Consider the following 26,310-nt stretch of genomic DNA (forward strand, 5'->3'; position numbering starts at 1 on the left):
CAGCATGTGTGCTGTTAGGACCTAAGTGTGCTAAATCTAAAACAAAGAGACCTTGTGGCACAAGCAACTGTGAGCCAGTGTTCCCATTGTATAGATTGTCATCACTGTGTCTACATTGGAGTAACTGCCCCAGCTTTGCATGATTCAAGTCAAGAGGCAAGGTTGGATACATATTATTTAAATAAATAATATATGCTAATATGGTCTGAACCAGCAATGGCTACCTAGGAAAACCATCTTGGGCTTGCGAGAATTGAAAATATCTCTATTGCTCTATTGAAAATATCTGCTGATCCAAAGCAGATATTCCATGTAAAAGTACTTTTTTTAAATTCTCAAACCATTTTGTTTTTGTGAAAGCTCTTTGGGATGCGGAACAGTAATTAGGGCCATTCTTATTCATCTTCAGATTGCTCTCCTCGAGGTACAGGATCTCAGATGTACAACTGGAACTCTACAGGGAGGGAGGTGAAGGCACCCTTCTGTTGGCAGAACACTATAGAGGGATCATGAGGTGGCCATTATTCATTAAGTGACCCCCATTTTTTAATCCATAAATTCAATCATGCACTGTTGCTTGGGTCAGCCATAGCTCTGGCAGAGGTTGTCCTTGAAAGGGCAGCTGCTGTGAGAGTCCTCTCAGCCCCACCTGCCTCACAGGGTATCTGTTGTGGGAGAGGAAGATAAAGGAGATTGTGAGCTGCCCCAAGACTCTGAGATTCGGAGTGGAGGGCGGGATATCAATCCAATCTCCTCCTCTTCTTGTATTTGGAGCACAAAAATGGTGAGTGGGGAAAAAACTTAAAAGTGGTACTGTGTCAATACCGCAATGTGAAATCAAGTAGACAGACACAACTAGGTGGCAAATGTCTTGAGAAATGAGCAGAGAGAGAGTCATAACAACAAAGCGTAGGAGGGGAAGCAGGAAAGCAATTATGAAAATCCCCTTTCTCTCATTCACTCAAAAATTCTGAAGGGCAGAGAGTATGCATGACACAGGGATAAATCACAAAAGCTGGTCACGAAGAGCGAGTTCCAGCATGTATCTCCATACATCTATCTGCATGGTACAGTCCTCCCTGCACATAGCTATCATACCAGAGAGAAAGATTAGGTCAAAGCCTTTATTCCAAGCAAGCTAGTTTTCAACATGCAGGAAGGAAAAATATAGTTCTTCTTCAGATACCTTCTGAATTGTACAAACCTAAGAAGCCTATCTCGCATGCTCTTTCTTTATGTCTGATTGGCTTTGAGAATATTGCTGTTGACAAGGATTTCCTTATGTGCCATTCTATAGCACTACCACCTAGGGCTTCTCACGCTATCCAGGATCATTCCTCAAAATGGATCTAACAGACCTAGACCAACCTGCATTTGTCCACTGCAGTCCAGCTGTGCATTTTTCGGACTATTCGCAAAAGAAATCAGGAACAGACTAGAGGTCAGCTGGACAACAAGTTTTCCTTGGAGCTACTGACACAACCTTGTACTGAGACTTCCTCCTTTGACCAGAGCATGCCAGGCAGTTTACCTACTAACCAAAAATTGAAAGAATGCTACAGGCAGTTCAGTGTTCCCTCTAAGCTGACTCAGTGTGAGCCAGCTCACAGATTTTTAGCCTCTGGCTCACACATTTCTGTCTTAGCTAAGGAAAGAGGGCCCCAGATCAAACTGCTTTATACAGCAGCTCATAACTTTAACGGCAGTCGCTCACAAAGTAGAATTTTTGCTCACAAGACTCCACAGCTTAGATGGAGCATTAACAAGTATATATTCCTTCGCCACCTCCTGCATTCTGAGTATCCTATGTTTCTGGTTCTGTAAAAGCTTTTGTGCTTGATTTTTAGCTGAAATCCACTATTCTCAGAGCTTTTTTTGAGCAGGAACGCAGTTCTAGCTGGCTTGGCATCAGGGAGTGGGCCTAATATGCGAATGAGTTCCTGCTGGGCTTTTTCTACAAAAAAAGTGCTGTGGGAAACAATGGTGACATCAGGGGGTGTGGCCTAATATGCAAACAAGTTCCTGCTGGGCTTTTTCTACAAAAAACCCCTGACTATTCTTAATCAGGGGTCATTTAGTAGAAAAAGAGGTGCTGGACAACTAAGCACAACTCATTTGCATATGCCACATACCTCTGACATCACCGGAAGGTGTACTAAATTATATCAGCTCAGCATCTACCTTTAAATGCTTCTTGAATTATAACTGTCATAATAAAACCTTACTCCCATCATACTTTTTAAATTACTTTAATGGCATGAGGAAGATTTCCATCTGTCTGCTTTATAGGTTTTGGTTCTTTTCCCATTTTTTGTGGGAAAAATATTAGAAAGTTTGTCAAATCTTAAGACTTCAGCAAAATTCTCACAGTGGGTTTGAACCATGGAGCCCAGAAGCAAGTATTTGCGGGGGCGGGGGGTAAGAAAGAAAGAAAGCACAATAAAATTTAGAGATTCTGAAGCTCTGCTCCTGTGAGCCCCTGCCCAAAATGAGGCCTGCTTAATATACTCCTCTCTTGCCCAGGGCTGATTTTGTAGCAGGTACTCCTTTGCATATTAGGCCACACCCCCTGATGTAGCCAATCTTCCAAGAGCTTGCAGTAGGCCCTGTAATGAGAGCCTTGTAAGCTCTTGGAGGATTGGCCACATCAGGGGGTGTGCCTAATATGCAAAGGAACCCCTGCTACAAAATGAGCCCTGCTCTTGCCTAATTTCCTGCCCTAGGCTGAACTTCTTTTCACTGAAGTGACAAACCTATGTCTGGAATGTACCACTGCAGACTGCTGCTCCCATATTCAGATGCTCCTTCATTTTTTAAAAATCCCTTATTATAGCAACTTAGCACATTGAGAAGAAACTGTAGAGGTTTTTTTACATGCTAGTTTTCTTCATGGAGGAATATTCATTCATGTCTGAAATGGGGCAGCCCAGACACAGACTTGCCTCCTCAGGGAGAAATAGGCCTGTGCCGTGCTTGTCAAAACCAACCACTGTCACTCTGTGTTAAGGCTGCAGACAGCTTGTACTCTGTAACTCAGCTGGACACAGCTACATAACATGCCCAAAGACACCTCCACTTTCCTTTTAATGCTTTGCATCCTTAAAAGCAACAGCAGAAAAACAAAATGGGTTTAGCATTTGGATCCTCCCACTCAAAATGGCCTTTTGGTGCCCCAGATTCACTGTGCCAATATAGAAAGTGGTCAGTGGATCCTCTTTGGGAATAGTAATCTCTTGTCTGAGTCTTTGCTCATCCCAGCCTCTTGGTTCTCTCCTCCAGAGTAAATCTTGCCATTGCGAACGAAGACTAAAGATCTCCCTTAGCTCTACTCAATAGGGAGGTGGTGTGTTTCCAGAAAAAACAGAAGTTTAATCTACTTTCCAGGACTACTGGAACTTTTGGGAAAGCTCCTGGTCAGTTGTGTGTCATTTTCAGTAGTCGGCCACCAGATTGGTGAGCTAACTGCAGAACTATGCAGCCTACTTAAAGAAACTTTGGGAGTTTCATAAGCATTGCCAGAAAACGGCTAAGAAGTGTGGTTTGTTTTGCTCCTACACAACACGTTCTTAGGAAGGCAATGCAGCCACATTGTTCTGGCAAAGAATATAAAGGGAAAACCTGGTGGCGTGTTAAATCAGTTCTGCAATAACAATAACATTGAAATATCCAAGACAACTTGTAATCACTGCGAGTCCTTAAAGTACAAACATTATTGTGGATGTCGCTAACTTTCTGTATTGTAAACATCTTCTTGTTGGCCTTTATTCTTGAACTCTTATATTCCAGCCACACAAGAATTCTACAGCAACCAATTGTCCCTCCCTTCGTGGCACCTCTGCCATACCTCTCTACAAATTCTGGGAGTGTTCCTAAACCCAGTGCTTTCACCTGAGAACATTTTCTACAGGGAATGCTGCAAACCAATGCTAGGAAAGAAAACATGCCATTTGCTCAATCTGTATGGTGCCATGATCCACTCAGGGCCGGCTCACCCACTAGGCAACCTAGGTGGACTCTCCCCTCCCGGTGCCCAAGACAACCGCCTAGTTTGCCTCTCCCTCCCCTGTTATGTATTGACCTTAAAGTGTACCGCATGGCGGGCTCTACAGAAGGCGACCCCAGGGTCCCCGGATGTAGCTCGCCATTCACCCCGCCCACCAAGACCTGTGGCGGGAAGTTTGGATGGACGAGGATTGGCCTGGTCAATTCCAGGGGGCAGTTCCGGGCAATGTATATAAGCGGGGCCCGGCCCACGTGTTCGCTGTCTTGTAATGTGCTCACAATAAAGAATGTTGCCTTCCAACCGTCTCGGTTCTCAGTACATTACATCCTCCCTGCTGCCACCACCACCACCAGTCCCCTCCCTTCTGCCATGCTTCTCCCCCCCCCCAAAGCTCGCCGTGACAAGACTGCGCCCTACTGGAATCGAGGCAGCCATGCATTTTTTAAAGCTAGCGCTGGAGGAGGCTTTGTGCCCCCTCGCTTCTGGTTCTGGAAAGGAGAGGGGAGAAGCCTCCTCCCACGCTGGCTTCAAAAAATGTGCGACTGCCTTGAAGCCAGTAGGGCCCAGCCTTGTCTCGGCAAGCTTCGAGGGGGGGGGGGGCGTGTGACAGAGCGCAGCGTGGTGAAGGGAGGGCGGGGGGGGGGGGCGCGCCGGGCTGAGACTGGATCCACCCACATTTCCCAACTTGAATGTACCAGAAGGAGGTTAACAATCAATTCCTCATTTATATTGTATTTACTTAATTCGATTTATAGCCCACTCTTCCCACAAAGCAGGTTCAGGGCGGGTTCCATCAGAAAATCATAAAACCAACAATTAAAAAGTTAAAATTGTAAATAAAACAGCTAAAAATACAGTTTAGACTTAAAACCCAGCTATAGCAAACTGCCTCAACAGGGATGAGCTATTGACCAAGGCCTTACCAGATGAAGCTTTGAAATGGAAGGGGGGAGGCCTAATAAAAGGTGACACTCGTCGTTTCAACCGAAGGCATGGCGGAAGAGCTCTGTTTTACAAGCCCTGCAGAACTGAAGGAAGTCTCGCAGGACCCAGATCTCCAAAAGGAGCTCATTCCACCAGGTAAGACAGCTGAGACGGTCTTCCACCAGGCCTTCTGCATCATCATAAAATAGCAACAGCCAAAACCCAAGCTACAGCCCATTTCTACCAACCACAAATATCTTAACAGAACTGCAACTGAGAGTTCTTTATGAGAACGTGTTGGGTTTTACAAGTGTCATCCCTTCAGTAACGAAAGAGTTAAGCTGATGTTTCTGTAAGATTGTAAACAAGTTTGGCAAAGAACCAACTAGGTGTGGAGTAGAATCTTTCTGCCAACAAGGGGGAGATCTTATTCATAATGAGTTTATCTTAAGATTGACTATTGGCTAATTGGAGATAGTACATGTTGTTCTGTATGTACAGAGGGGTGGAGCACTCCTTTGTTCTTGGGTTCAGTAGTAGTTGTAATTGTTGTCCTCTGTTGTCTTCTGAAGTATGTAGTGAAAGTAGAAAGATGAAAGAGTAGAAAGAGTTGGGCTGTTATTATTTTTCTTTTCCTTGTAACCCTTTCCCTATGCTTTCTAGTAAACTGCTTTTCTTAGAAGCTAAACATGGATGCTAGGTCATGGATGGATTATTCTGTTGCACTTATTCACTCTGTTGAATATCCAACAGAATGTTCTCCCCCCCACCAAAAGGCGGAGGCGATGCCTTAAAAGGAATTCAAAACATTAACAAGGAGAATAGTCTCTGAATCTCAGGTTGAATCCAGACATTTCCTCATGGCCAGGGGTCATTTTGTAGAGAAATAGATGGCGGAGCTCATTAGCATAACTCATTAGCATATCCCCTCCCGCCAAAAGCAACCCGATGCAAGAAAGGAGAGTCCCAGGCAAGTGAGGCCTGCTTGGGCTGGCTAGAGATCCAGCCAGCCCAAGCAGGCGTCACCTGCCTGGGGCTCTCCTGGGTCGCCCCACCCCCAGACAAAAGGCCAGCAAACCACCCACCACCCCAAATCACATAAGAAGTGGAGAAAGGGTGGCACAGGCTTCTCCAGCAGTTAATGAGGGCTGCTGGGGGCATGGCAAAGCCCCTGGAGTCTGGCAGGCTGCCCACTGTCCTTATCCAGGGATTGTTGTCATGGCAAAACAGAACTTTCTCGCCTCGCGTCTCCAACAATGAGGCCTGGAGGCCTGCTACTTCATGTATTGGAAACATACCCTTGTGTTCGTTAGTTTATCCCAATGCAACAGATAGGTTGCTAGAGTATGCATGCATTGTTTGGGGGTCCATTAATCAAGTCTTCAAGTTCTTTCATTACTGGGAGGTGAATGCTCCCTTCCAAGATAAAAGATCTTTGTCAGTTGGCACTTTGTGATTACTGAATCTGATTCCACATATGCATGCACTGATGTCCATATACATCAGTAGAAGCTACTTTGGAATCAGTTCAACAATGAAACAGACTAACAGTGCAATACAAAACAGAGTTATACTTAAATCCATTGAAGTTAACTCTACTTGGGATTACACTATAAAGCTTACATTACTAAGTATGACCTGAAGGATAAGGCTTGTATTGCAAAGGATGAGCCAAGTTATCTTGTATTTCTTTATTATTACATTCCACAACTAAGACTGTATTGTTTTTATAAACCCCTCTGTTCCATCAGATGAGAACTGGATCTCCTTAGAAAAATAAAAATATTTTAATTTAACTTTATACCCTGCCTTTCTTCCCAATGGGAGCCCAAAGCAGATCACATCGTTCTTCTCTCCTCTGCTTTTCCCACACAACTACCCCGTAAGGTGGGTTAGGTTGAGAGTATGTGACTAGTCCAAGGTCACCCAGCAAGTTTTCACAGCAAAGGTATTATCATATCTCTCAGGCGACTGTCAGTGTCAAAGTAGGATTGATGCATAATCACACAGTACAATATCGCAAGCAATAGAGCAATTAACCGACAGCATTTATGGCCTCATTTTTCCATTCTGACTTGTTACTGTTTTATTGGTTTCCCACGCAAATGCTATTCAGACTAAATGTTCTTATTTGTAAATTTCATTATTCTGCCACTGGATTCTAGCTTTGTACCGCTCTGCATTCTTAACCACTGCCCACCAGCTATATGTAGCTCTGCTCACTGTGCCCCATTCCATTGTCTGATGACGTATGCATGCATACTAAAGCTTACATTCTGAATAAAACTTCGTTGGCCTTAAAGGTGCTACTGGACTCCTACATCCTAACTAAATATTGACTGGACATGCACTCTTAAACATTTTAGGTACAGAGCTGAAAGACTGGCTGCAAATATATGCACAATCGAAACTGCCGCATACGCTAAGCCAATGAGTAAGAGAAACTTTATCATTTATAAAAAGGGCTTATTGCCTGTGAACTATGTCAAACCGCGTTACTTCCATCTCATTTTCCCAAGTGGAAGGTGGTGTTAATAGGATTAGTCAAATATATGTTGGATCTTCCACACTGGCCTCTCCTGCATTACCTGCCTTGGTTTTAAGGTACTGGTTTGTTTGCTTTCTGGCTCTGCATTTATAAATGTGAGTGACACACCATATTGTACTTATAAGAACTTACAATACATTGTGAAGACAAGTTGCATGACATTTAGAGATGTCTTCTATTTTTAGCTTCTATCATTTCTGTAAGCTATCCAGCTGAAATAGATGCACCAGATTTATTTTTTTTTTTCTGTAGAATGAAAGACATAGATATGCTTCTTGACATGCTTGCATGCCCACAAATCACTAAAAAGGCTTGTTGCTTTTGACTTCACACAGTACAATAGTACAAGATACAGCATGCATGAACAGCTGATACACCCTCAAAATGACAAGTGCTAACGTGAGTAATTAAAACAGGTGGAATAATAGGACTGGCATTTTCAGGGCTGCATTATCTCTGTACAGAAGATTAACCAAATACACACAACCCTCCTTTTAGATGCTGAAATGGCAGCTAGCAACCACCAGCCTTTTCCTCCTTTTGCTAAAACAGGGCAATATCTACTAAACAGTGTTCCCCCTAAGCTGAGTTAGTGTGAGCTAGCTCAGAGTTTTTTAGCCTCTGGCTCACACATTTTTGTCTTAGTTTAGGAAAAATGGCCCCAGAGCAAACTCATTTATTCAGTAGCTCACAAAATAGAATTTTTGCTCACAAGATTCCGCAGCTTAGGGGGAGTATTGCTACTAATATACACTTTATTATCTGACAAGGGGAGCTTTAACTCTTGAAGGCTAATACCTCCGAAATCTTGTTGGGTTCTAAGGCACTATTGGACTCGAATTTAATTGTGCTAATACTTGTAAATTAGAAATCAAAAACCTATCTTCTAGATGCTATACAAAAGCTGCCTAATTTGTGATCCACAAAAGACATATAAAAGTATAGCAGAGACAGCATTTCTCTGATTACCAGGCATTGGGATAAATAACGGAGATAGTTCTGGGGCAAAACACCTGCTCATTACTGAAAAGTACCATGCAGGATTACATGAGCATTTCATTTTATCTAGCAGACCAAACTTTAGTTTAGATTCTTATTAAATATGAAGGTGCCTTACAGACCACCAATGGGTCTGATTCTGCAGTAGCAGTTGCCCTGCCCTCAGGTTTCTGCTTTCCCTGGCTCAACCTATCAATTCCCCACCAGTTTCTTCATGACTGTATTTTGACCGACATCTCCTTCCAATTTCCCTCATGTCTTCCTGGTCTTTTTTAAAAAAAAGATCAGGAAGATGTGGGGGAAATTGGGGGAAGATGCAGGTCAAAAGGCAGTTATGCAACAACTGGTGGGGAATCCATTGGTGGAGCAGCTGCTATTGCAGAATCTGTATGGGTCTCCAAAATCTAAAGGAGTTTTTCTAGCACAGCTAGCTGAGATTCTTTAACTGGAAATACTGGAACTTAATCTTGAACACTTTGCTTAGAGTGTGCTCACATGCTGAGCCAAGGTTCTCCAATGTGACACCCATGGGCACCATGTCAACTTCCCCATCACCAAACAAGCTTTTTAGAAAGTGTATGAGGCCACTGTAAGGCAGGGCTTGTTATTGGCTAGGCCTCATTCAAATGAAAGGGTTTCCCCACATTTGGGGGTTAAGAATGGTAGGCACCTGGGCTTTCCTTAGGCACTGTGTGGTTCCATTTCACTCACTGTTTCCTTAGCCACTGAGTGGTTCCTCACACACTGTTGCCATGTGCTTCTTTTGCAAAGCCAAGAGGGAGATTTGTTTTAGTCTTAAGAGTCCAGAGAGCTGGGCTGTTGCAAGAGGGAAGATATCAATTCAAGAGTAGACGTTCACCCCCTACCTTTCCAGGTTTGCTGTCCTCTCAGTATCTGAGCCACGCTTCCAACAAAAGTACAGAAATCTAAAAACGATTGTGTCAGGAATACAATTGGACAAAATTTACAAAAATCTATATATTATATTGTGCAAGAACATCCAAATTACATTCCAAAACTGTAAATCACATAGACAGCATAAAGTCCCAAACAGAAATACTGTTCCTAGGATGACTCCGACAAATTCTTTTCAAAAAGTCTATAAGGAGTAATACTACTCAGAAGTAAAATCCAAGCGGAGTCCTTCCACTGATGTCGGCTTCCGAAGGAGAAATCTTGCCTTCACGCAATCACCGGCTTAAATCGCGTTCTGCTGCACTTGCAGCTTCTTCACAAGCCAACTATATAATAAGACCAAATGTGACAACAATACAATGAACACTAGTGCAAATTAAACAATAAATTTTACAAAATACAACACATAATACAACCTAACAAGGTCCTCAGACCGGCCTCTCTCAAACGCCCATATTAGAATTTTCAATTGACGGCTTGGCCATACTAGAAAATCAGCGTACTAAAAGGACAAGTCACAGCTGGTAACAATTAAGCGTTTAAAGGGGACCTCTTATATTTACAAACACATACCTCCAAAACCTACACGAAACATGAGAAATCATTACATTGATTAAGACTGAAGGGTTCAATCATGTTTAGGCGATGTATCCACCTCGCCTCTTTCTGCAACAAGATCTTTTGTATCTCACCACCTCTACCACTAAAGGTTTCTACCTTCTGCAATACAAAGAATTTCAGGGATTCTAAATCATAGCCCGTTTCCATATAATGTCGGGAAAGAGGAACGCTAGGAATTTGGTGACGAACCCTTGAGATGTGTTCTAGGACCTGAGTCTTAACAGCCCTCTCAGTATCTGAGCCATGCTTCCAATCAAAGTACAGCTAATACTAACCTTGACAGACCAATGGCTGAACTCTGAATAAAGCCACTCCATATGTTCAGCATGGTTGCCTTATTATTGTTTTGCAAACCAAAGATGAAAATGTTGTGTTTGGCTATGCCTCCATTAGGAGTTTGGCTCCACCTCCCAAAGCAGCCATTTTGGTGTGGCACTCACCACCCTTCTCAAAATTCTGAAAGTAGAAGACCCCTTCTCTGAGCAATATCCCCACCCATATTGTCCCCCCCCCCCCCCGAATTTCAGTAGGTTGCAATGTATGTTCTGTTGGGTTGTTTTACAGCAAGCTGTCAAGAGACACAGAATGCCAAATTTCTGGTTTTGTATCATGAAGAGTTCTGTAACACTAAACTATCTTTAGAGGCAAGGCATTAACAGTTCTACTTTACAGATGAAGAGGAGTAACCGTGCTAGTCTGTTGCTGCAAAATAGTAGAGTCCAGTAGTACCTTTAAGTCTAACAAATTTTATTGCAGCATAAGCTTTTGAGAAACACAGCTCCCTTCATCTGATGAAGAGAGCTATGTTTCTGGAAAGTTTATGCTACAATAAAATTTGTTAAGTCTTAAATGTGCTACTGGACTCTTTACTATTTTAAAGATGAAAGAACTGAATGAACACATACTGAACTTCAGCATCTCCAACAGCCTGAACACTACCTCCCAAACCCTTTTTTAAAAAAAAATCTATTCATATCAGAATATTGATTTTGAAATGTAGCTCTAAGAATTTATTGCAATCCAACATGGATTAGGGTAGGTTTACTGACTGCCAACCCAGCCAGGATATTTAGTATATTCTGGTGGCAGGAAAAAAGTGACAGTAGCTTGATGAGAAAAAAAACAGAAACATTAATACAAAATCAATATTGGGACAGAAGCAATTCTGTAGTTATGGACGCTGGATACCTGTGACACTATTGTTCAGAGGTGTTGCCTGGGAACTCCAGCAGGCGCAATAGGTGCCTTTGTTCTTATCTCCCAGATCCCAGAAGCGAGAATTAAGCAAGTACTTGGGTAGCTTAAGGGCATTCTCACATAAAAGTTCTGAAGAATTAGCATCATTCTCTTAGTATTTCTCTGCTTGCCACTTGAAACTTGCTAGAGAGCTTACAATAGATGTACTCAAACTAGGGTGGATGAAAAATCTGGTTTTTAAAAAAAAGTTAAACAAAAGCAGATTTTAGATTTTCTTTTAAAGTTTTTGCTATAGTAACTTTCACTTCTAAATTTAAAAAGGTATAGGTAGTCCCCTGTGCAAGCACCAGTCATTTCTGAGTGGCAGACTTTCATGGCAGTTTTCATGGCAGACTTTTTACGGGGTGATTTTTTATGACTGGCAGTTTTCATGTCAGACGTTTTATAGGGTGGGTTGCCATTGCCTTCGCTAGCCATCTACATTTTACCCCCAGGAAGCTGAGTACTCATTTTACCAACCTCAGAAGGATGGAAGGCTGAGTCAATCTTGAGCTGGCAACCTGAACCCAGCTTCCACCGGGATCAAACTCAGGTCATAAGCAGAGCTTGGACTGCAGTACTGCAGCTTGCCATTCTGCACCACGGGGCTCCTTTTTCAAAATTATCTGGGTTCAAAATGGAATCTGAACAACACAGACGCAATATCTTAAAACAGAACTTATTTATGACTGTGAAGGACAAAATGTTTTTCTTTTAAAGAAAAACTGATGAAAGTCATCATGCAACATTAGAGGTCATGCACATATGTTGCTGCTTGAATCAGAGGGTAAGGGGTCAAGAAATCACCATCAACAGGGCCTTGTTTGTAGCAGGAACTCCTTTGCCTATTAGGCCACACAACCCTGATGTAGACAATCCTCCAAGAGCTTACAGGGCTCTTAGTACAGGGCCTACTGCAAGCTCCAGGAGGATTGGCTATATCAGGGGTGTGTGGCCTAGTAGGCAAAGGAGTTCCTACTACAAAAAAAGCCCTGACCATCGGCATTGTCCACTGATCTATCTAAGTTACCTTAAAAACATAAGAAGAGCCCTGCTGGATCAGACCAATGGTTCATCTAGTCCAGTATCCTGTCTCACCCAGTGGCCAACCAGTTCCTCTGGACAGCCGACAACAGGGCAGAGAGGCTGAGGCTTTCCCCTGATGTTGCCTCATGGCTCTAGGATTCAGAGGCTTAGTGCTTCTGAATGTGGAGGTTCCTCTCAGTCCTCATGGCTAGAGACTTATCCTCCACGAATCTATCAAATCCCTTTTTATAGCTGTTTATTCCTGTGGACGGGGCTTTTTTTTCTGGGGGAACGCACTGAAATGGAGTTCTGGAACCTCTTTGTGGAAACAAAATTATTTTAAAAAATGTCTAAAAGTTCATGAGGGGCACTGGGGGAGCATGTCTTTGATCCAACAAAGTATGTTAAAACACAATTGTTTCAAGATCATCGTTCAGCGTTAGACACCCAAAGCAAGACCCAAAAAAGAACTGAGGAAGTTGGTGACATTTCTAAAGACTGGAAACTGTTTTAAAGTAGAGGTAAGTCCATAGTGCATGAAAATAATATTGTTTCAAAGAATCCCATGTGTTTCGCCTTCATTTCCCTCTTGAGAGTTCCAGTACTTCTTTCTCCAGAAAAAACCCCAGTCTATGGCCATCACTGCCTTCTACTTCTGATCAGCCCAGAAACTTCAAGTTACTTCTGACTGTCATTGTTTACTTTTGTGAAGAAGGTTATGGCAGAATAGCTAACCTTGATGATAATGAAGAAAAGGCAGACTAGAAAAGAAAGGAATGCTGGGAAGGAGAACTTACAAACACCTACCATGGCCCCTGTGATTAAAAAAAAAAACCCCATCAGGGACAATAAGCATAAAGCTATCTAAAAATAAGCAAGGATGTGGAATATCATTTCATAAAATAATAAAAATATTATGTTAAACAACTAAGAAGTTAAGGGTCAAACCAGACAAAATGCTGGGAGTTCTGTATACGCAGTGCCCCATTTCCCCCCTTTTAAATAGCTAATGTGCAAGATGCTAATTTGGAATGTAATCACAGCATAGGGTTAAACTGGGTTAACACTTCCCTCCCCTATACTTTTCCATGTAGGGAATCTATTTGAAGGGCAGCGATCCTTTTTACACCCTGAACTGGATAGCTGAGGGAAGTCCAATCTTGTCAGATCTCAGAAGCTTAGCTAAGCAGGGTCAGCCCTGGTTAGCACTTGGACAAGTGACCCTAAGAAAATCTAGGGCTGCTATGCAGAGGCAAGCAATACCAAATCATCAGTGAACATTTTTTGCCCGGCAAAACCTTGATGGGGGGAGGGGGGAAGCTTCCAGACATAATAAGACCACATCTGAACAGGTGGGCATTAGTCCCCCAAAATTTATGCTAATATTGATTTTCTATTCCCTATTCAGCGAGAAGGGAGAGAATGGAAGACAAGAGCAATCATATTCCACTCAAAAGTGCTGGGATCATTATAACCATTGCTTATGAATATTATTATGTCAGGAAAATTATTAAAATACCAAGATCATAGAAACCAAAATCCATCATATGGTTGAAGGGAAGGGAAGTGAATGGATAGCAATATTTCCTGATCCCATGTTATTAATAAAGATACATAGCTGCAGGCCTGCATTTGATGTGATGAAAACTCTCCAGAGTGACTAATCAACACCAATAACATTTCACAAGATCCGTAACTTTTTCCCAGTAACACACATGCAGAGAAAGAAAAAGAAAAAAGTCACTACATGTTAACACCTTAAGATCATTTGATTTTATTATTTAACAAAAAATCTATTTACAGAAGATGAAAGCACAGCAAATTCTTTCTATATCTGTGCAGTTCTATCAGAACTCTGATATTTAAAAACTGGGATGTAAGTTTGTAAGCAGATGTCTGAATTAACAAAAGGCTTCAGGTGTGCAAAAAAAAAAAAATCAAGTTGGCTTGGGAGATAATTGTAGACTTCTAGTATTCCAATGCAACTCATTTTCAAGTGGTTCAAACACAATTTCTGAACAAGCTGCAGTCCTCTGCATATTCACTTGGAGCCACTTGAGCAAGGTGGAATTCAGTATGGAATAACCAGATGTAGGATCAAGTTTTCTTTATAGGTTGGCTCAGATGTAACAGAAAAACACGATCTGATTAAACTGGTGATGGTGGAAACTGCTGCCAAGTCACAGCCAATGCAACTTGCGGCCTCACTGGGTTTTCAAGGCAAGAGATGTTCAGAAGTGGTTTGCCACTGCTTGCCTATTCATTCATTCATTTTTTTTTTTGCTGTCAAGTCACAGCTGACTTATTACAGCCCATGGAGTTTTCAAGCGGAGGAAGAAGAGATTGGATTTATCCCCTGCCCCTTACAATCTTCTTCCCTTCCTCTCCCCACAACAGACACCCTGTGAGGTGGGTGGGGCTGAGAGAGTTCTGAGAGAACTGCTCTTGAGAGAGCAGCTCTTTCAAGAACTCTGACTGACCCAAGGTCACATAGCAGGTGCATGTGGAGAACTGGGGAATCAAACCTGGTTCTCCCAGATTAGAGTCCACGCACTTAACCACAACACCCAACTGGTGTTTACCTGTGCCTGCCTCCAAACCATGACTCTGGTATCCCTTGATGGTCCCCCTTCCAATTACTGACCAGGGCTGACCTTCTTAGCTTCCAAAATCAGATGAGCTCAGGCTAGCTTGAACTGTCTGCGTCATTAGACATAATGAATTGCTCATCTCAACCTATGCCATCAGCCAGGTCTCAGTATGGTTAGTTGGGTACCTCCACCCAAGATCTGAAGGTGGTTTATTGACCACAGTCTTCATTATGATTTTTATTATGGATTAACACAGTACCCCCACTTAATCCTGGCTTATTTTCCCACCAACACTCTGTGCCTGTCCTGCCCACAGAGCACAGGAAACAGCATGTCAAAAACTGAACAGCCCTTGCTTTCAACCACCTCCACTAGCAGCCAAATCTCTCTTCTCCTCTGTTCCAGGTCTGCCTTGCAACAAACGCTTCACTCCATCTCCATCTCTGCTCTCTTAATGACCCAGCAATGAGGCATTCTCCTATGCATTCCTAATGAAAAGTAATGCTCATGGAACTCTGGCTGTCTTAATTGCCTATGTTTCAGCAGCAAAGTAGTTTTCACAAGCACTCTATTCGCATTTATTAGACTACAAGTTGATGGGGGTGGGAGAAGTGGATGGAATGCAAACTCCCTACCCTAGCATTTCTCACAGCAGAGATATCCTTTTCCCTTTACGCTGAATCTATTTAAATTAGCAGGCTGGGAGAGCTGCCAGATCTTTCATAGAAAGGCAGGAGAAAGACCAACAATACTAAAGCCAGGAGTTTTGGGGATGGACTGTGATTAAATGATCCACTTGGATCGGAACCCTGATTGCATTAACTATGTATGAAGTGCCATCAAGTTGCGACTGACTTATGATGACCCCTGCAAGGAGTTTTCAAGACAAGTGAGATCAAATGTAGCCTTCCTCTGCAGAGTCTGGCCCTACTTAGCTTCCAAGATCTGGGCTTTACCATGCCACTTTCCATCCCAGCGCATTAACTTACCACAGCTAAAATAAGCCATGACATTGCATTACTAACCCACAGACTGTGGAAAGTAATACAGGAGTTTCCAGAGCAAGCAGCACAGAACTGCTTGGTGGTGGTGGAAAGTGCCATCAAGTCACAGCTGATTTATGGAAACCCTGCAAGGTTTTCAAAGCAAGAGACGTTCAGAGGTGGTTCGCTATTGCCATGGGGTGGCCAAACTTGCTTAACGTAAGAGCCACACAGAATAAATGTTGGATGTCTGAGAGCCACAAAACATGAAGGCAGGCAAATAGATAGGGAGAGAGAGATGGAAAGAAAGCAACTTTAACTTTCTCATTTATATATTTTATTGAATTTTGAAAATATACGAGTTAATATCAATATTAATACTAATATATACAATTAATTAATCTTATGGAATTAGGTTATAAACAAGCATAAATACTTACATACATACAATAAAATATCTAGTAAGAATTTTAAGTTATATAGATGCGTCTAGATATGTAGACCATTTTTTATCCAAGGAGAGAGATCAAGATGAAAACAAGATTAAAGTTAAGGCAATAACTCCTGCATCAAAATACAATCAATCTAATGGAACCCATATTATCATTAAACATTAAGTAAGCATTGCTAAGAATTCTTAACTGCCTGAATAATTTTTATGCAAACTATTACAGATTATTCCAAAAATTACTATCGAGTAATTACTCTCATGGATTGCTGCCTTGTCGTGGCAAGAAGGCTTGCAGGGTTCAATGAGGCTGTGGGCTATGCCATGCAGGGCCACCCAAGATGGACAGGCCACAGCTGAGAACCCAGACAAAATGTGATCCACTGGAGAAGCAAATGGCAAACCACTCCAGTATCCTTGCCAAGAAAACCCCATGAACAGAAACAAAAGGCTAAAAGATATGGTGCTGGAAGATGAGCCCCTCAGGTCAGAAGGTGCCCAATATGCTACTGGGGAAGAGCATTCAAGTAACCACAGAAAGAGTGAAGTGGTGGGGCCAAAGCCGAAAGGACGCTCAGCTGTGGATGTGTCTGATGGTGAAAGAACAGTCCAATGCTGCAAAGAACAATATTGCATCGGAACATGGAATGTAAGATCTATGAATCAAGGTAAGCTAGATGTGGTCAAACAAGAGATGGCAAGACTGAACATCGGCATCTTGGGAACCAGTAAACTAAAATGCATGGGAATGGGTGAATTTAACTCAGAGGATCACTACATCTATTATTGTGGCCAAGAGTCCCGTAGAAGAAATGCCTTTATAGTTAACAAGAGAGTGAGGAAGGCAGTAATGGGATACAATCTCAAAAATGACAGAATGATCTCGGTCCATATCCAAGGCAAACCATTCACTATCACAGTAATCCAAGTCTATGCCCCAACCACTGATGCAGAATCTCTTTAGTAAAAGAAAAGGAAGGTAGAAAAAGAGAGAAATAAAAAAGTATTAGTAAAAGAAAAAGAAACAAAAAACAAAACTTAAGAAAAATATTAAAAACTTATAAGTAGAGAAGATCAAGATATTCTGGTTTGTGTGGTTGAATATCATTTGCTATAATGAACTCAATAAAAGGAAACCATTTCTCTGTGAATTTCGAGTTATCATTGTCTGAGTTTGAATGTTGGATATTATCTGTTATTTTTTCTAGTATGAGAATGTCCCAAACCTTGAATAACCAGCTTGAGATTGTTGGAACTTGAGGTGATTTCCATTTTGATGCAATTAGGGTTTTTGCTGCTATCAGCATGCTAGATATCAGTTTTCGCCTATGTTGAGGTATTGTTTGATCTTGCCAGATGTCCAGGAAGATCACTTGGGGAAGAAATCCCATTATAATTTTCATCTGATGCAAAATCTCATGCCAGAACAAAGTAATTTGAGGACACTTCCACCAGCAGTGGGCAAAATCACCGCAACTTTAACTTTAAATGCATTTTTCCAGCCTCTGGCTGGCTTGGCGTGGAGAAGTGATTTAAAGAGGTATGGGGCAGTGCAGGCTTTGAGAGCCGCACAATGTGTGTGAAAGAGCCACATGTGGCTCCCGAGCTGCAGTTTGGCCACCTCGGCTTGCGTAGCAACCTTTGGCCACCTCTATGTCTGCGTAACAACCTTGGAGTTCCTTGATGGTACTTCAGCCAGGTACTAATCAGGATTCACCCTGCTTTGCTTCCGAGATCTGATGAAATCAGGCTAGACTAGGCCATCCAAGTCAGGGCACAGAACTGCTTACCTAGCTTTAATCAGGAAGGGTTTTTGGGTTTTCTTTTTTATAAACCTGAGATTTCATTTATTTTCCTGTAAAGTTTACATCCTGCATTTCAAATATGTTCAAACGCTCCCTAATTCATAAAATTACATGTTTTTAAAACAGCAGTTACATGTAAAAACCATAAAACCCAGAACAAGGCAGAGAAGCAGTGATAGAGCTGAGTCAAATAACCATATCTATAAAGAGAGAATGCATGCCTCAAATTGTGCCTTATTCTCACCTTTCGAATGCTTTGAGTGTGATTCATTGCAAACATGGTCTGTAGCATTTTAAAATAAAACGTGGCACAGATCCTTGCTTCCCCCAGACCTGCGGCTTACTGCCAAGAGCTGATTGAATAGTGTGTGTGTTAGTGTCACTTTTCTGCAGGGCATTTGCAGAGTGGGAACCACGAAAATCAATTTGCAGCAGGCTATTCCAGACATCTGGAGTAGCAACTCAGAAGGCCCTGCTTCTTATAGAGGTTAGTGACCTGTTAGTAAGTTGACTGAAGCCGGGACTCTCCCATTGATGAGGTTCCCACAGAATCAAGACCTGCCTTGCCAGATTATACCAAAGTTCTACCTGCAGGTCATTATGTGGGCTGCCTCTGCTCAGAAGGGAGCCTCTGCCACCGTTATCTCATATTAGAGACGAATGGTTCTGTTTACAGGAGGAGACTCCCAGTGTTAGCAAAAGGAGACAGGTTTTTTTAATTGGCACTACTTTCCAATTTCTTGGCAGAACACAGCTATGCAGCATGCAAAGCATTTTCCCCAATATCCAAAGGATGGGTGGAGATGCAAGGAAAGGAACCCTCAGATGTCTTGCCAGCAAACTATGGTTCGGATTTGGGCATCATTCCATCACACACATAGGGCTACTGTAGCAAGCAATGCAATCCTATGCAGAGTTATTTCAGTCTAAGCCCATGGAAGTCACTGACAATAACTTATAGAGCAGGCCTAAATAGAGTTACACCCTTCTAGATCCACCAAAGTCAGTAGGCTTAGAAGGGTATTACTTTATTTAGGATTGTACTGTAAGATGACCAGCCATGAAATAGCAAATCCCTGATTCAAATCTTGTTTCTGCCATGATCTTTGTACACATTCCGAGACAAGCCACTATGCTTCAAGATTTACACAAAATATAGCGTTGATGGTATTATAAAATGGGGCCAGAGGCCCTTTTTAAAAAAGCATTAGACAGGTTCATTGAGGATAGGTCTATCACTGGTTTTTAGTCACGGTGAACTAAAGAGAACCTCCACATTCTGAGGAAGTCAGCCTCTGAATACCAGTGCCAGGAGATATCAGAAGAAAGCCTAGGCCTCTATGCCCTGTTGCAGAACTCCTAAGGAACTGGCTAGCCACTGTGTGAGACAGGATGCTGGACTATATGCAGGACCAGATCTACATGTTTTTTGAGGGGGGGGGGCAAAATTTAAAAATGATGCCTCCTTTTGAGCCATTTTGTCTTATGGTCCCATAGAATAATAATAATAATAATAATAATAATAATAATAATAATAATAATAATAATAATAATAATAATAATAATAATAATAATAATAATAATAATAATTTATTTTTATCCTGCCCTCCCCACCTCGGCAGGCTCAGGGCGGCTGACAACATTTCATAAAAACATACAATATAATCAAAACAGTTAAATTTAACAATATAAAACATTATAAAACATTGAACTTAACAATTTTAAAAACCAGTCAATACAATTAATACAGTTAATGGACTGTATACAATGGACTCCATGTCCAATTTGGCGCCCCCCCCTCCTTCAGTGCCTGGGGCAATCACCCCCCCTCTGCCCCCCCCCCAGATCTGGCCCTGACTATATGGACCACTTGTCTGATCCAACAGAGCTTTTTTATGTTTTAATAATGACTGCAATAATCCATGTAAAATATTTTAAATAGAGGTGAGCAGAATCCATCAGTTCCACTGCTCTATTATTCCATGGTTTCTACTGCGCTTTGGGCTCCTTTCTGGTTTTCATCAAACAAAAAAAGGAGAATTTTAGAAAGCTGGTACTCGATTTCACACAAGAAAAAAGTTTATTCCAATATCTATCTCGGTTAGCTTCCTTGGAGGAAAAAAAATGATTTTTAAATTGTCTTTCCACAGAAGCAGAATAATGCTCTTTGCAACAGAAAGATGATTAAAAAGACCTTCACACACACTCCATGCAGGCTACATAAGCCCCTGTTTGTGCTCTTTGGAAACATAAAAACAAAAGTTAATTAATGGTTTAATTTTAGAATGACTGCTGTGCTGGCATCTTTTAAAAATTATTTTTGCATTCTGAACATACAACTCCAGAAAAACTCCAGATTCCAACATTCTGCTTGGTAAATGCAAAATCCCAAAACCTGGGGAAAGATTTAGCTGATGATTTTTAAAGCATCATTACTTTTAAATACCCAACAGTGTAACATAAATGCAAAATAATATACCACCACAGTGAAAACTGATATACAGTAATATCATGCTTCCTCCCCTTTTTACAGTCCTTTCCAAGTACAAAAGTAATCCTAAAGCAGGTGAAGAGCCCAGCACAAAATTTCCCTGCCTCTAAGACTGCAATACTGAATCAGACTACATGGAACTGACTTCCGTGAGAAGGAAAATGTCAAAAGGCAATGAAGAAAGAAAGGAAAGAAGAGGAAACAATAGGCAACTTTGTTTCTGAAAACAAAATGGAAAATCATATATGCACAATTGTTTTTATTCAGATAAACTGCTGTCGCCCCCTCCCCCAGTACCTTCTCGTCTATGCACTCCAGCAGAGAAGGGTTTTGAAACTGCAAAAGAGTTTGACCTTTGAGACTACTCTTTGTTTCAAGAAGTTGGGAGTAGGAGGAGAGCATGCCCCAGGCTCTATTCCCTGATTCTGCCCCAAATATGTCATTACAAAGCCAGAGTTTCAAATGCATTGGACAGGAACTTTTATTATGACCATTTATTCAGTTCAACTTTTCACAATGCTGATAAATCAGACTTGCTGATGCAAATGTCAACTCTTACTAATATCATAAAGTGTTGTAGCTGGGGTGGGGGAGTGGAGGAGCTTGTGGATACCAGACCCATCTAAGGTTATTCCAGATACTTGTATATGCTCAGCTTTCTTTTCTTCTTTTTTAAAAAAAGCTCTTAACCTTTTACTAGTGGAGGTAAAAAGGAAAAGATGTGCAGGCTGCATTGCTGGGCCTGTCACTCTATCCTAGCCCACCTCACAGGACTGCTGTGAAGACAAAATGTAGGTGGAGAGTTGTCAAGCCCCTCATTGGGGAAGTAGATCCTCTCTGCTGAGCTCCAAACTGTCATTGTGAGTGTGATGACATCACTTCTGGGGGAAAAAAACAGAAGGGATTGTGGTAGCTCTAGGAATCACTGGAAACTCTATGGTAAAACCACAGAAATCCTGGCAATTCCTAGGGCTACCACCATCACTTCTGGAAGAAACATCATCATTTGCATAATGTAACATGTCCCCCATTAATCCCTCCCAACCTTGAATCACTTGGTAGAAGGGCAGGATAAAAATGTGATAGTATTTTACCTAACAGCCCAATAAGAAGCAGCTTGGTTAATAAGCACTGAGATTATCTAAAAACAAACCTGCCGTTTTGCTTCCACAGCATTAAAATGAAACCTTAATTTTAATTGCTTGGCTTGGATCAATGATTCCCTTCAATTGTTGGGTTCTATAACTCTCTTCTGCAAAGAGAAATTTGTAAAATTCAAAAATATATTTTACGTATTGAAATAAAATGTTAATTGTTATTTTAAGTGGCTTATATTGTCATTTTAAATGACACCTGAATACTTTTTAAGTCATTTTAACTTCTGTTAACTGTTTTTGATTTGTGCTGGTCATTAACTGTATTAAAATTGAACTGATTTTAAAAACAGAGACATGTTTTTCTTGAAAGATGACTTAGCAGAAAGGGAGTCAATGGATGCCAACCTACAAATATTATGTAACAGTGAATAACTTTCAACTTATCAAGACAGCTTGTATTAAAATGTTTGGGTTTTTTGTATAAACCTATGAAAGTATTCTCCCCCTTCCATAGGCAAATCTTGAGGCCCACCTCACCCCAGCATTTCTGGCTAACAGCCCGATTATTCTGCCTTACCTTTACGGAACAATTCTTGAAGGCTTTCAGCACTTTGATTCAATACAGCCCATATTTCTTCTTCGTGTAGTGGTCCTCCCCGAACCTCCAGGGCTTCAGCTAGTGATACATGCATGTTACCTAAGGAAACAAGAGATAACTTGTTTTAAGAATGTGCACTCATACTTTGTTCAATTTCTTTCTTAGGGGCAGTATTTCCATAGAATCCGGGTGAAATTTTGCTCTCAAGGCAAATGATTGCTTTGCTGAACACCTGTTACAACTTGCCTTCAAAAAAATCATCATTTACATTCCTGATCATAGTCGTACAGGACTTATGGGAAATTACGGCTAGTCAGAATGGACAAACAGACTGCAACTAAAGGGACCAAAGGTCTGGTTCAATTTTTTTTTTTTTTGGTCACCAAATCGCAACCAATTTAAGCAACCCCATAGGCAGGGCTTTTCTTGTAGCAGGAACTCCTTTGCATATAGGCCACACACCCCTGATGTAGCCAATCCTCCAAGAGCTTATAGTAGGCCCTGTAAGAAGAGCCCTGTAAACTCTTGGAGGATTGGCTACATCAGGGGTGCGTGGCCTAATATGCAAAGGAGCTCCTAATATGCAAAGGAGCTACAAAAAAAGAAGTAGCAGCCCTGAGCAGCTTACTCTTCACCAGAGTGTTGACAAACTGGTCAGACTGAAGTGGCTCTGCAGCACAGTGCTGTGGTGTTGCTGAAAAAATGTTTCTGGACTGTTTTACCAACCTTTCAGAAATGTAGTAGCTCACTGCTTCAATCTAATTGTGCATGTGTGTAAAGTCTGGCCAAGTCACAGCCAACTTATGGTGGCCCAAGAGGGTTTTCAAGGCAAGAGAGGGACAGAGGTAGTTTGCTATTGTCTGCTTCAGAGTAGCAACCCTGGACTTCTGTGGTGGTCTCCCATCTAAGTTCTAACTAGGGCTGACCTGGTTTAGTTTCCAAAAAATCTGCCGAGATTGGGCTAGCTTGGACCATCCATGGCTAGGCTAAATCTTATTACAAAACACCATTATTTTATTGGCAAGAGACTTTATGGGAAAGATCTTCTTAAACATTATCCTCTAATAAAATAATCTAAACCTGGATGTTTTAACAGCTTCATCACATTACAGCCAGAGTTATGGGCACTCTATAAAAGATCAGCTCCATTAATAACATAGAACAAAGTTTGAGTCCAATGCCACCTTTACGACCAACAAGTTTAATTCTGGGTATAAGCTTTCATGTGCATTCAGATACCTTCAGAACTGAATGTGCATTCAGATACTTTCAGAACTGAATTTGCTTATACCCAGAACTGAATTTGCTGATCTTAAGAAGATGATGACTGCAGATTTATACTCCACCCTTCTCTCTGAATCAGAAACTCAGAGCAGCTTACAATCTCCTATACCTTCTCCCCCCACAACAGACAGCCTGTGAGGTAGGTGGGGCTGAGAGGGCTCTCACAGCAGCTGCCTTTTCAAGGACAACTCCTACGAGAGCTATGGCTAACCCAAGGCCATTCCAGCAGCTGCAAGTGGAGGAGTGGGGAATCAAACCCGGTTCTCCCAGATAAGAGTCCACACACTTAACCACTACACCAAACCGGCTCTCCTTAAAGGTGCCACTGGGCACAAATTTTGTTATATTGCTTCAGATCAAAATGGCTACCCACCTAAATCCATTAATAACATAAACACTTCAATAAGAAAATTCTAATCCTTAAATAAATCATGCAAATTAAAAATATCTGCATAATGAAATGTTATTGAGTAAAGTATTCTATTTATGCTAACTAAAGAGAGGATAAAGGTGCCACCCAGGGTGCTGAAGCTTTGTTGCCCCTGATTACTGGAGATACAATTCAAGCACTGCTCTAGCAGCTTCTGTGATTTCACCACCATTGCCCACCCACAAAAGAATAACTCTCCTCCTAACATTAAAAACAGCAGCAACAAAGTCAGCAAGAAAAAAGGTGGAAAAGGTGATTTCCCAATTGTACTAAGTCCCCCCCCCTCCCAACAAAAAGCGCATTCTTCTGTACATGAAGGAAAGGTTAAGATGTGGAAAAAGCTGTTCCCAAATGTGTAATATTCTAAAGAAAAAAATGGTGGGTAGATGATGTAAAAATGTACTTCAGGTGGAAAGAATTTGTTCATGGGTGTCACAAAGAGTTCAGGCAAGTTGAAAGATGATTGTAAATTCACATTCCTGCAGGACTACTAATTAAAAAAAAATGCAAAACTGATTTTTGTTTGGCAATAGTGGGAAATAGAATTCAGTGTGTAGCATAGGAGATTTTAGTCCAAGTCTGGGTTTTCTCTTCTTGTCCTGCTATGAAAGTCTGAATAATAAAGAGAAGCAAATAAAGAGAAGCAAATGCTCTAGCTTAATGGTCTGAGTTCACTTAAATGCCTGGAGCCACTTCATAGCTGCTTGTAATCCCATCAACTTGCCCTGCCAAGAACTACACGCAACAGATGTGTTCTTGGAGAAAGAACTATGTAGTTGCCTAGATGTGCTAGAAGACATGAAAATCACCAATCTGACAATTAAAGGCCCCTCATTTCAGCCACAGAACTGCTGTGATAATTTTCATTTCCCCCTTAGATATAACAAAATATATGAGAAAATAATGCATGAGAAAATGAATTTCTATAAAGTAAATGCTCCAAGTGTTTTAATTTTGCTCTAAATCATCCAGATTTAATTTTGAAGTTGCCTTTATAAAAATGGAGGGCAACACGAAGGCCCACCCAAGATGTCTTTGGGCTGTTCGCTAGGACTCGTTAGCCTTAGAAACCCAAGTTTTCAATTAAAGAAGAAAAAGAAGTTTCGAGCTGTCATCTCTGACAGTCTAAAATTATTTGCAGAAAAGGGATAGATGCCGATTCACAGTAGATTCACAACTAAAGATATGTATAGGGCCAGCATGTGGGAGTAGGTGAGGTAGGTACCCGCCTAGGGCACCACCTCGCTGCAGGGGCAGGGACCGGAACTCCCTCCCCCTCCCCACTCGCGCTGCCCCTGATAGTCCGTGAGGTTCTTTCTTTGCTCCAAGCAATCTGAAGTGAGAGAGGGCTGAGCAGGGGGCGGCCCAAGTGTTCTTTCTTTGCTCCGAGCAATCAGGGCGAAGAAAGGACATGGCCCCTGCCCAGCTCCTTCTGAAATGGGAGAGGGCTGAGCAGGGGGCAGCCCGAGCGTTCTTTCTTCGCTCCGAGCAATCAGAGCAAAGAAAGAAGGGCATGGCTCCTGCCCAGCTCCCTCTGAAATGGGAGAGGGCTGGGCAAGGGGCGGCCTGAGTGTTCTTGCGCAAAGCACGCCGTCGTGATGATGTCACTTCTGGGTTGGAGTCCGGGGGCGGGCAGGCACGGGGTTCTGCCTGGGGCGGCAAGAACCCCTAGTGCCGGGGCTAGATATGTAATGTCCTGTTTACAGTCTTACTGTCTCCTAAGTGATGTCCCTCAAAGAACTGAAATCATCATGCCAGTCACTTGATGGTGGTGGTAACTGCTGTCAAGTCACAAGCAACATATGGAGACCCTGTAGGGCTTTCAAGGCAAGAAACGTGCAGAGGTGGTTTGCCATTACCTGCCTCTGAGTTATGATCCTGGATTTCTTTGGTACTTTCCCATTCAAATAATATCCAGGGCTGACCCTGCTTAGCTTCCAAGATCTGACGCTTTCCAGGTCAGAGCATCAATCACTGTGCTGCCCACAATGTACCTGGCATTCCAATCCAGTACATACTAACTACGTAACATCACCCAGGGTTTTTTTTTGTAGCAGGAACGCCCTTGCATATTAGGCCACACAGCCCTGATGTAGCCAGTCCTCCAAGAACTTGCAGGGCTCTTATTCCAGGGCCTACTGTAAGCTCTTGGAGGATTGGCTACATCAGGGGTGTGTGGCCTAATATGCAAAGGAGTTCCTGCTACAAAAAAAGCCCTGACATCACCACCTTATTCAGTTTGGTGTAGTGGTTAAGTGTGCAGACTCTTATCCGAGAGAACCATAGTGGGTAAGTGTGTGGACTCTTATCT

The 26,310-nt window shown here is 42.0% G+C and overlaps 1 protein-coding gene across 1 annotated transcript in view; it reads right to left on the minus strand.

Moving 5' to 3' along the window:
• The window catches only part of PTPN13 (protein tyrosine phosphatase non-receptor type 13), a 172,463-nt gene extending 150,079 nt beyond the window's left edge, over nt 1-22,384 (minus strand). Inside the window, exon 1 of the mRNA XM_060247088.1 lies at nt 22,265-22,384. Within this exon, the coding sequence (XP_060103071.1) occupies nt 22,265-22,379 (115 nt within the window). The 5' untranslated portion in view covers nt 22,380-22,384. The remainder of the gene's footprint in view (nt 1-22,264) is intronic.
• Nucleotides 22,385-26,310: the final 3,926 nt, after the last annotated feature.

The sequence above is a fragment of the Heteronotia binoei genome, chromosome 9 (assembly GCF_032191835.1).
Source record: "Heteronotia binoei isolate CCM8104 ecotype False Entrance Well chromosome 9, APGP_CSIRO_Hbin_v1, whole genome shotgun sequence".
NCBI lineage: Eukaryota > Metazoa > Chordata > Lepidosauria > Squamata > Gekkonidae > Heteronotia > Heteronotia binoei.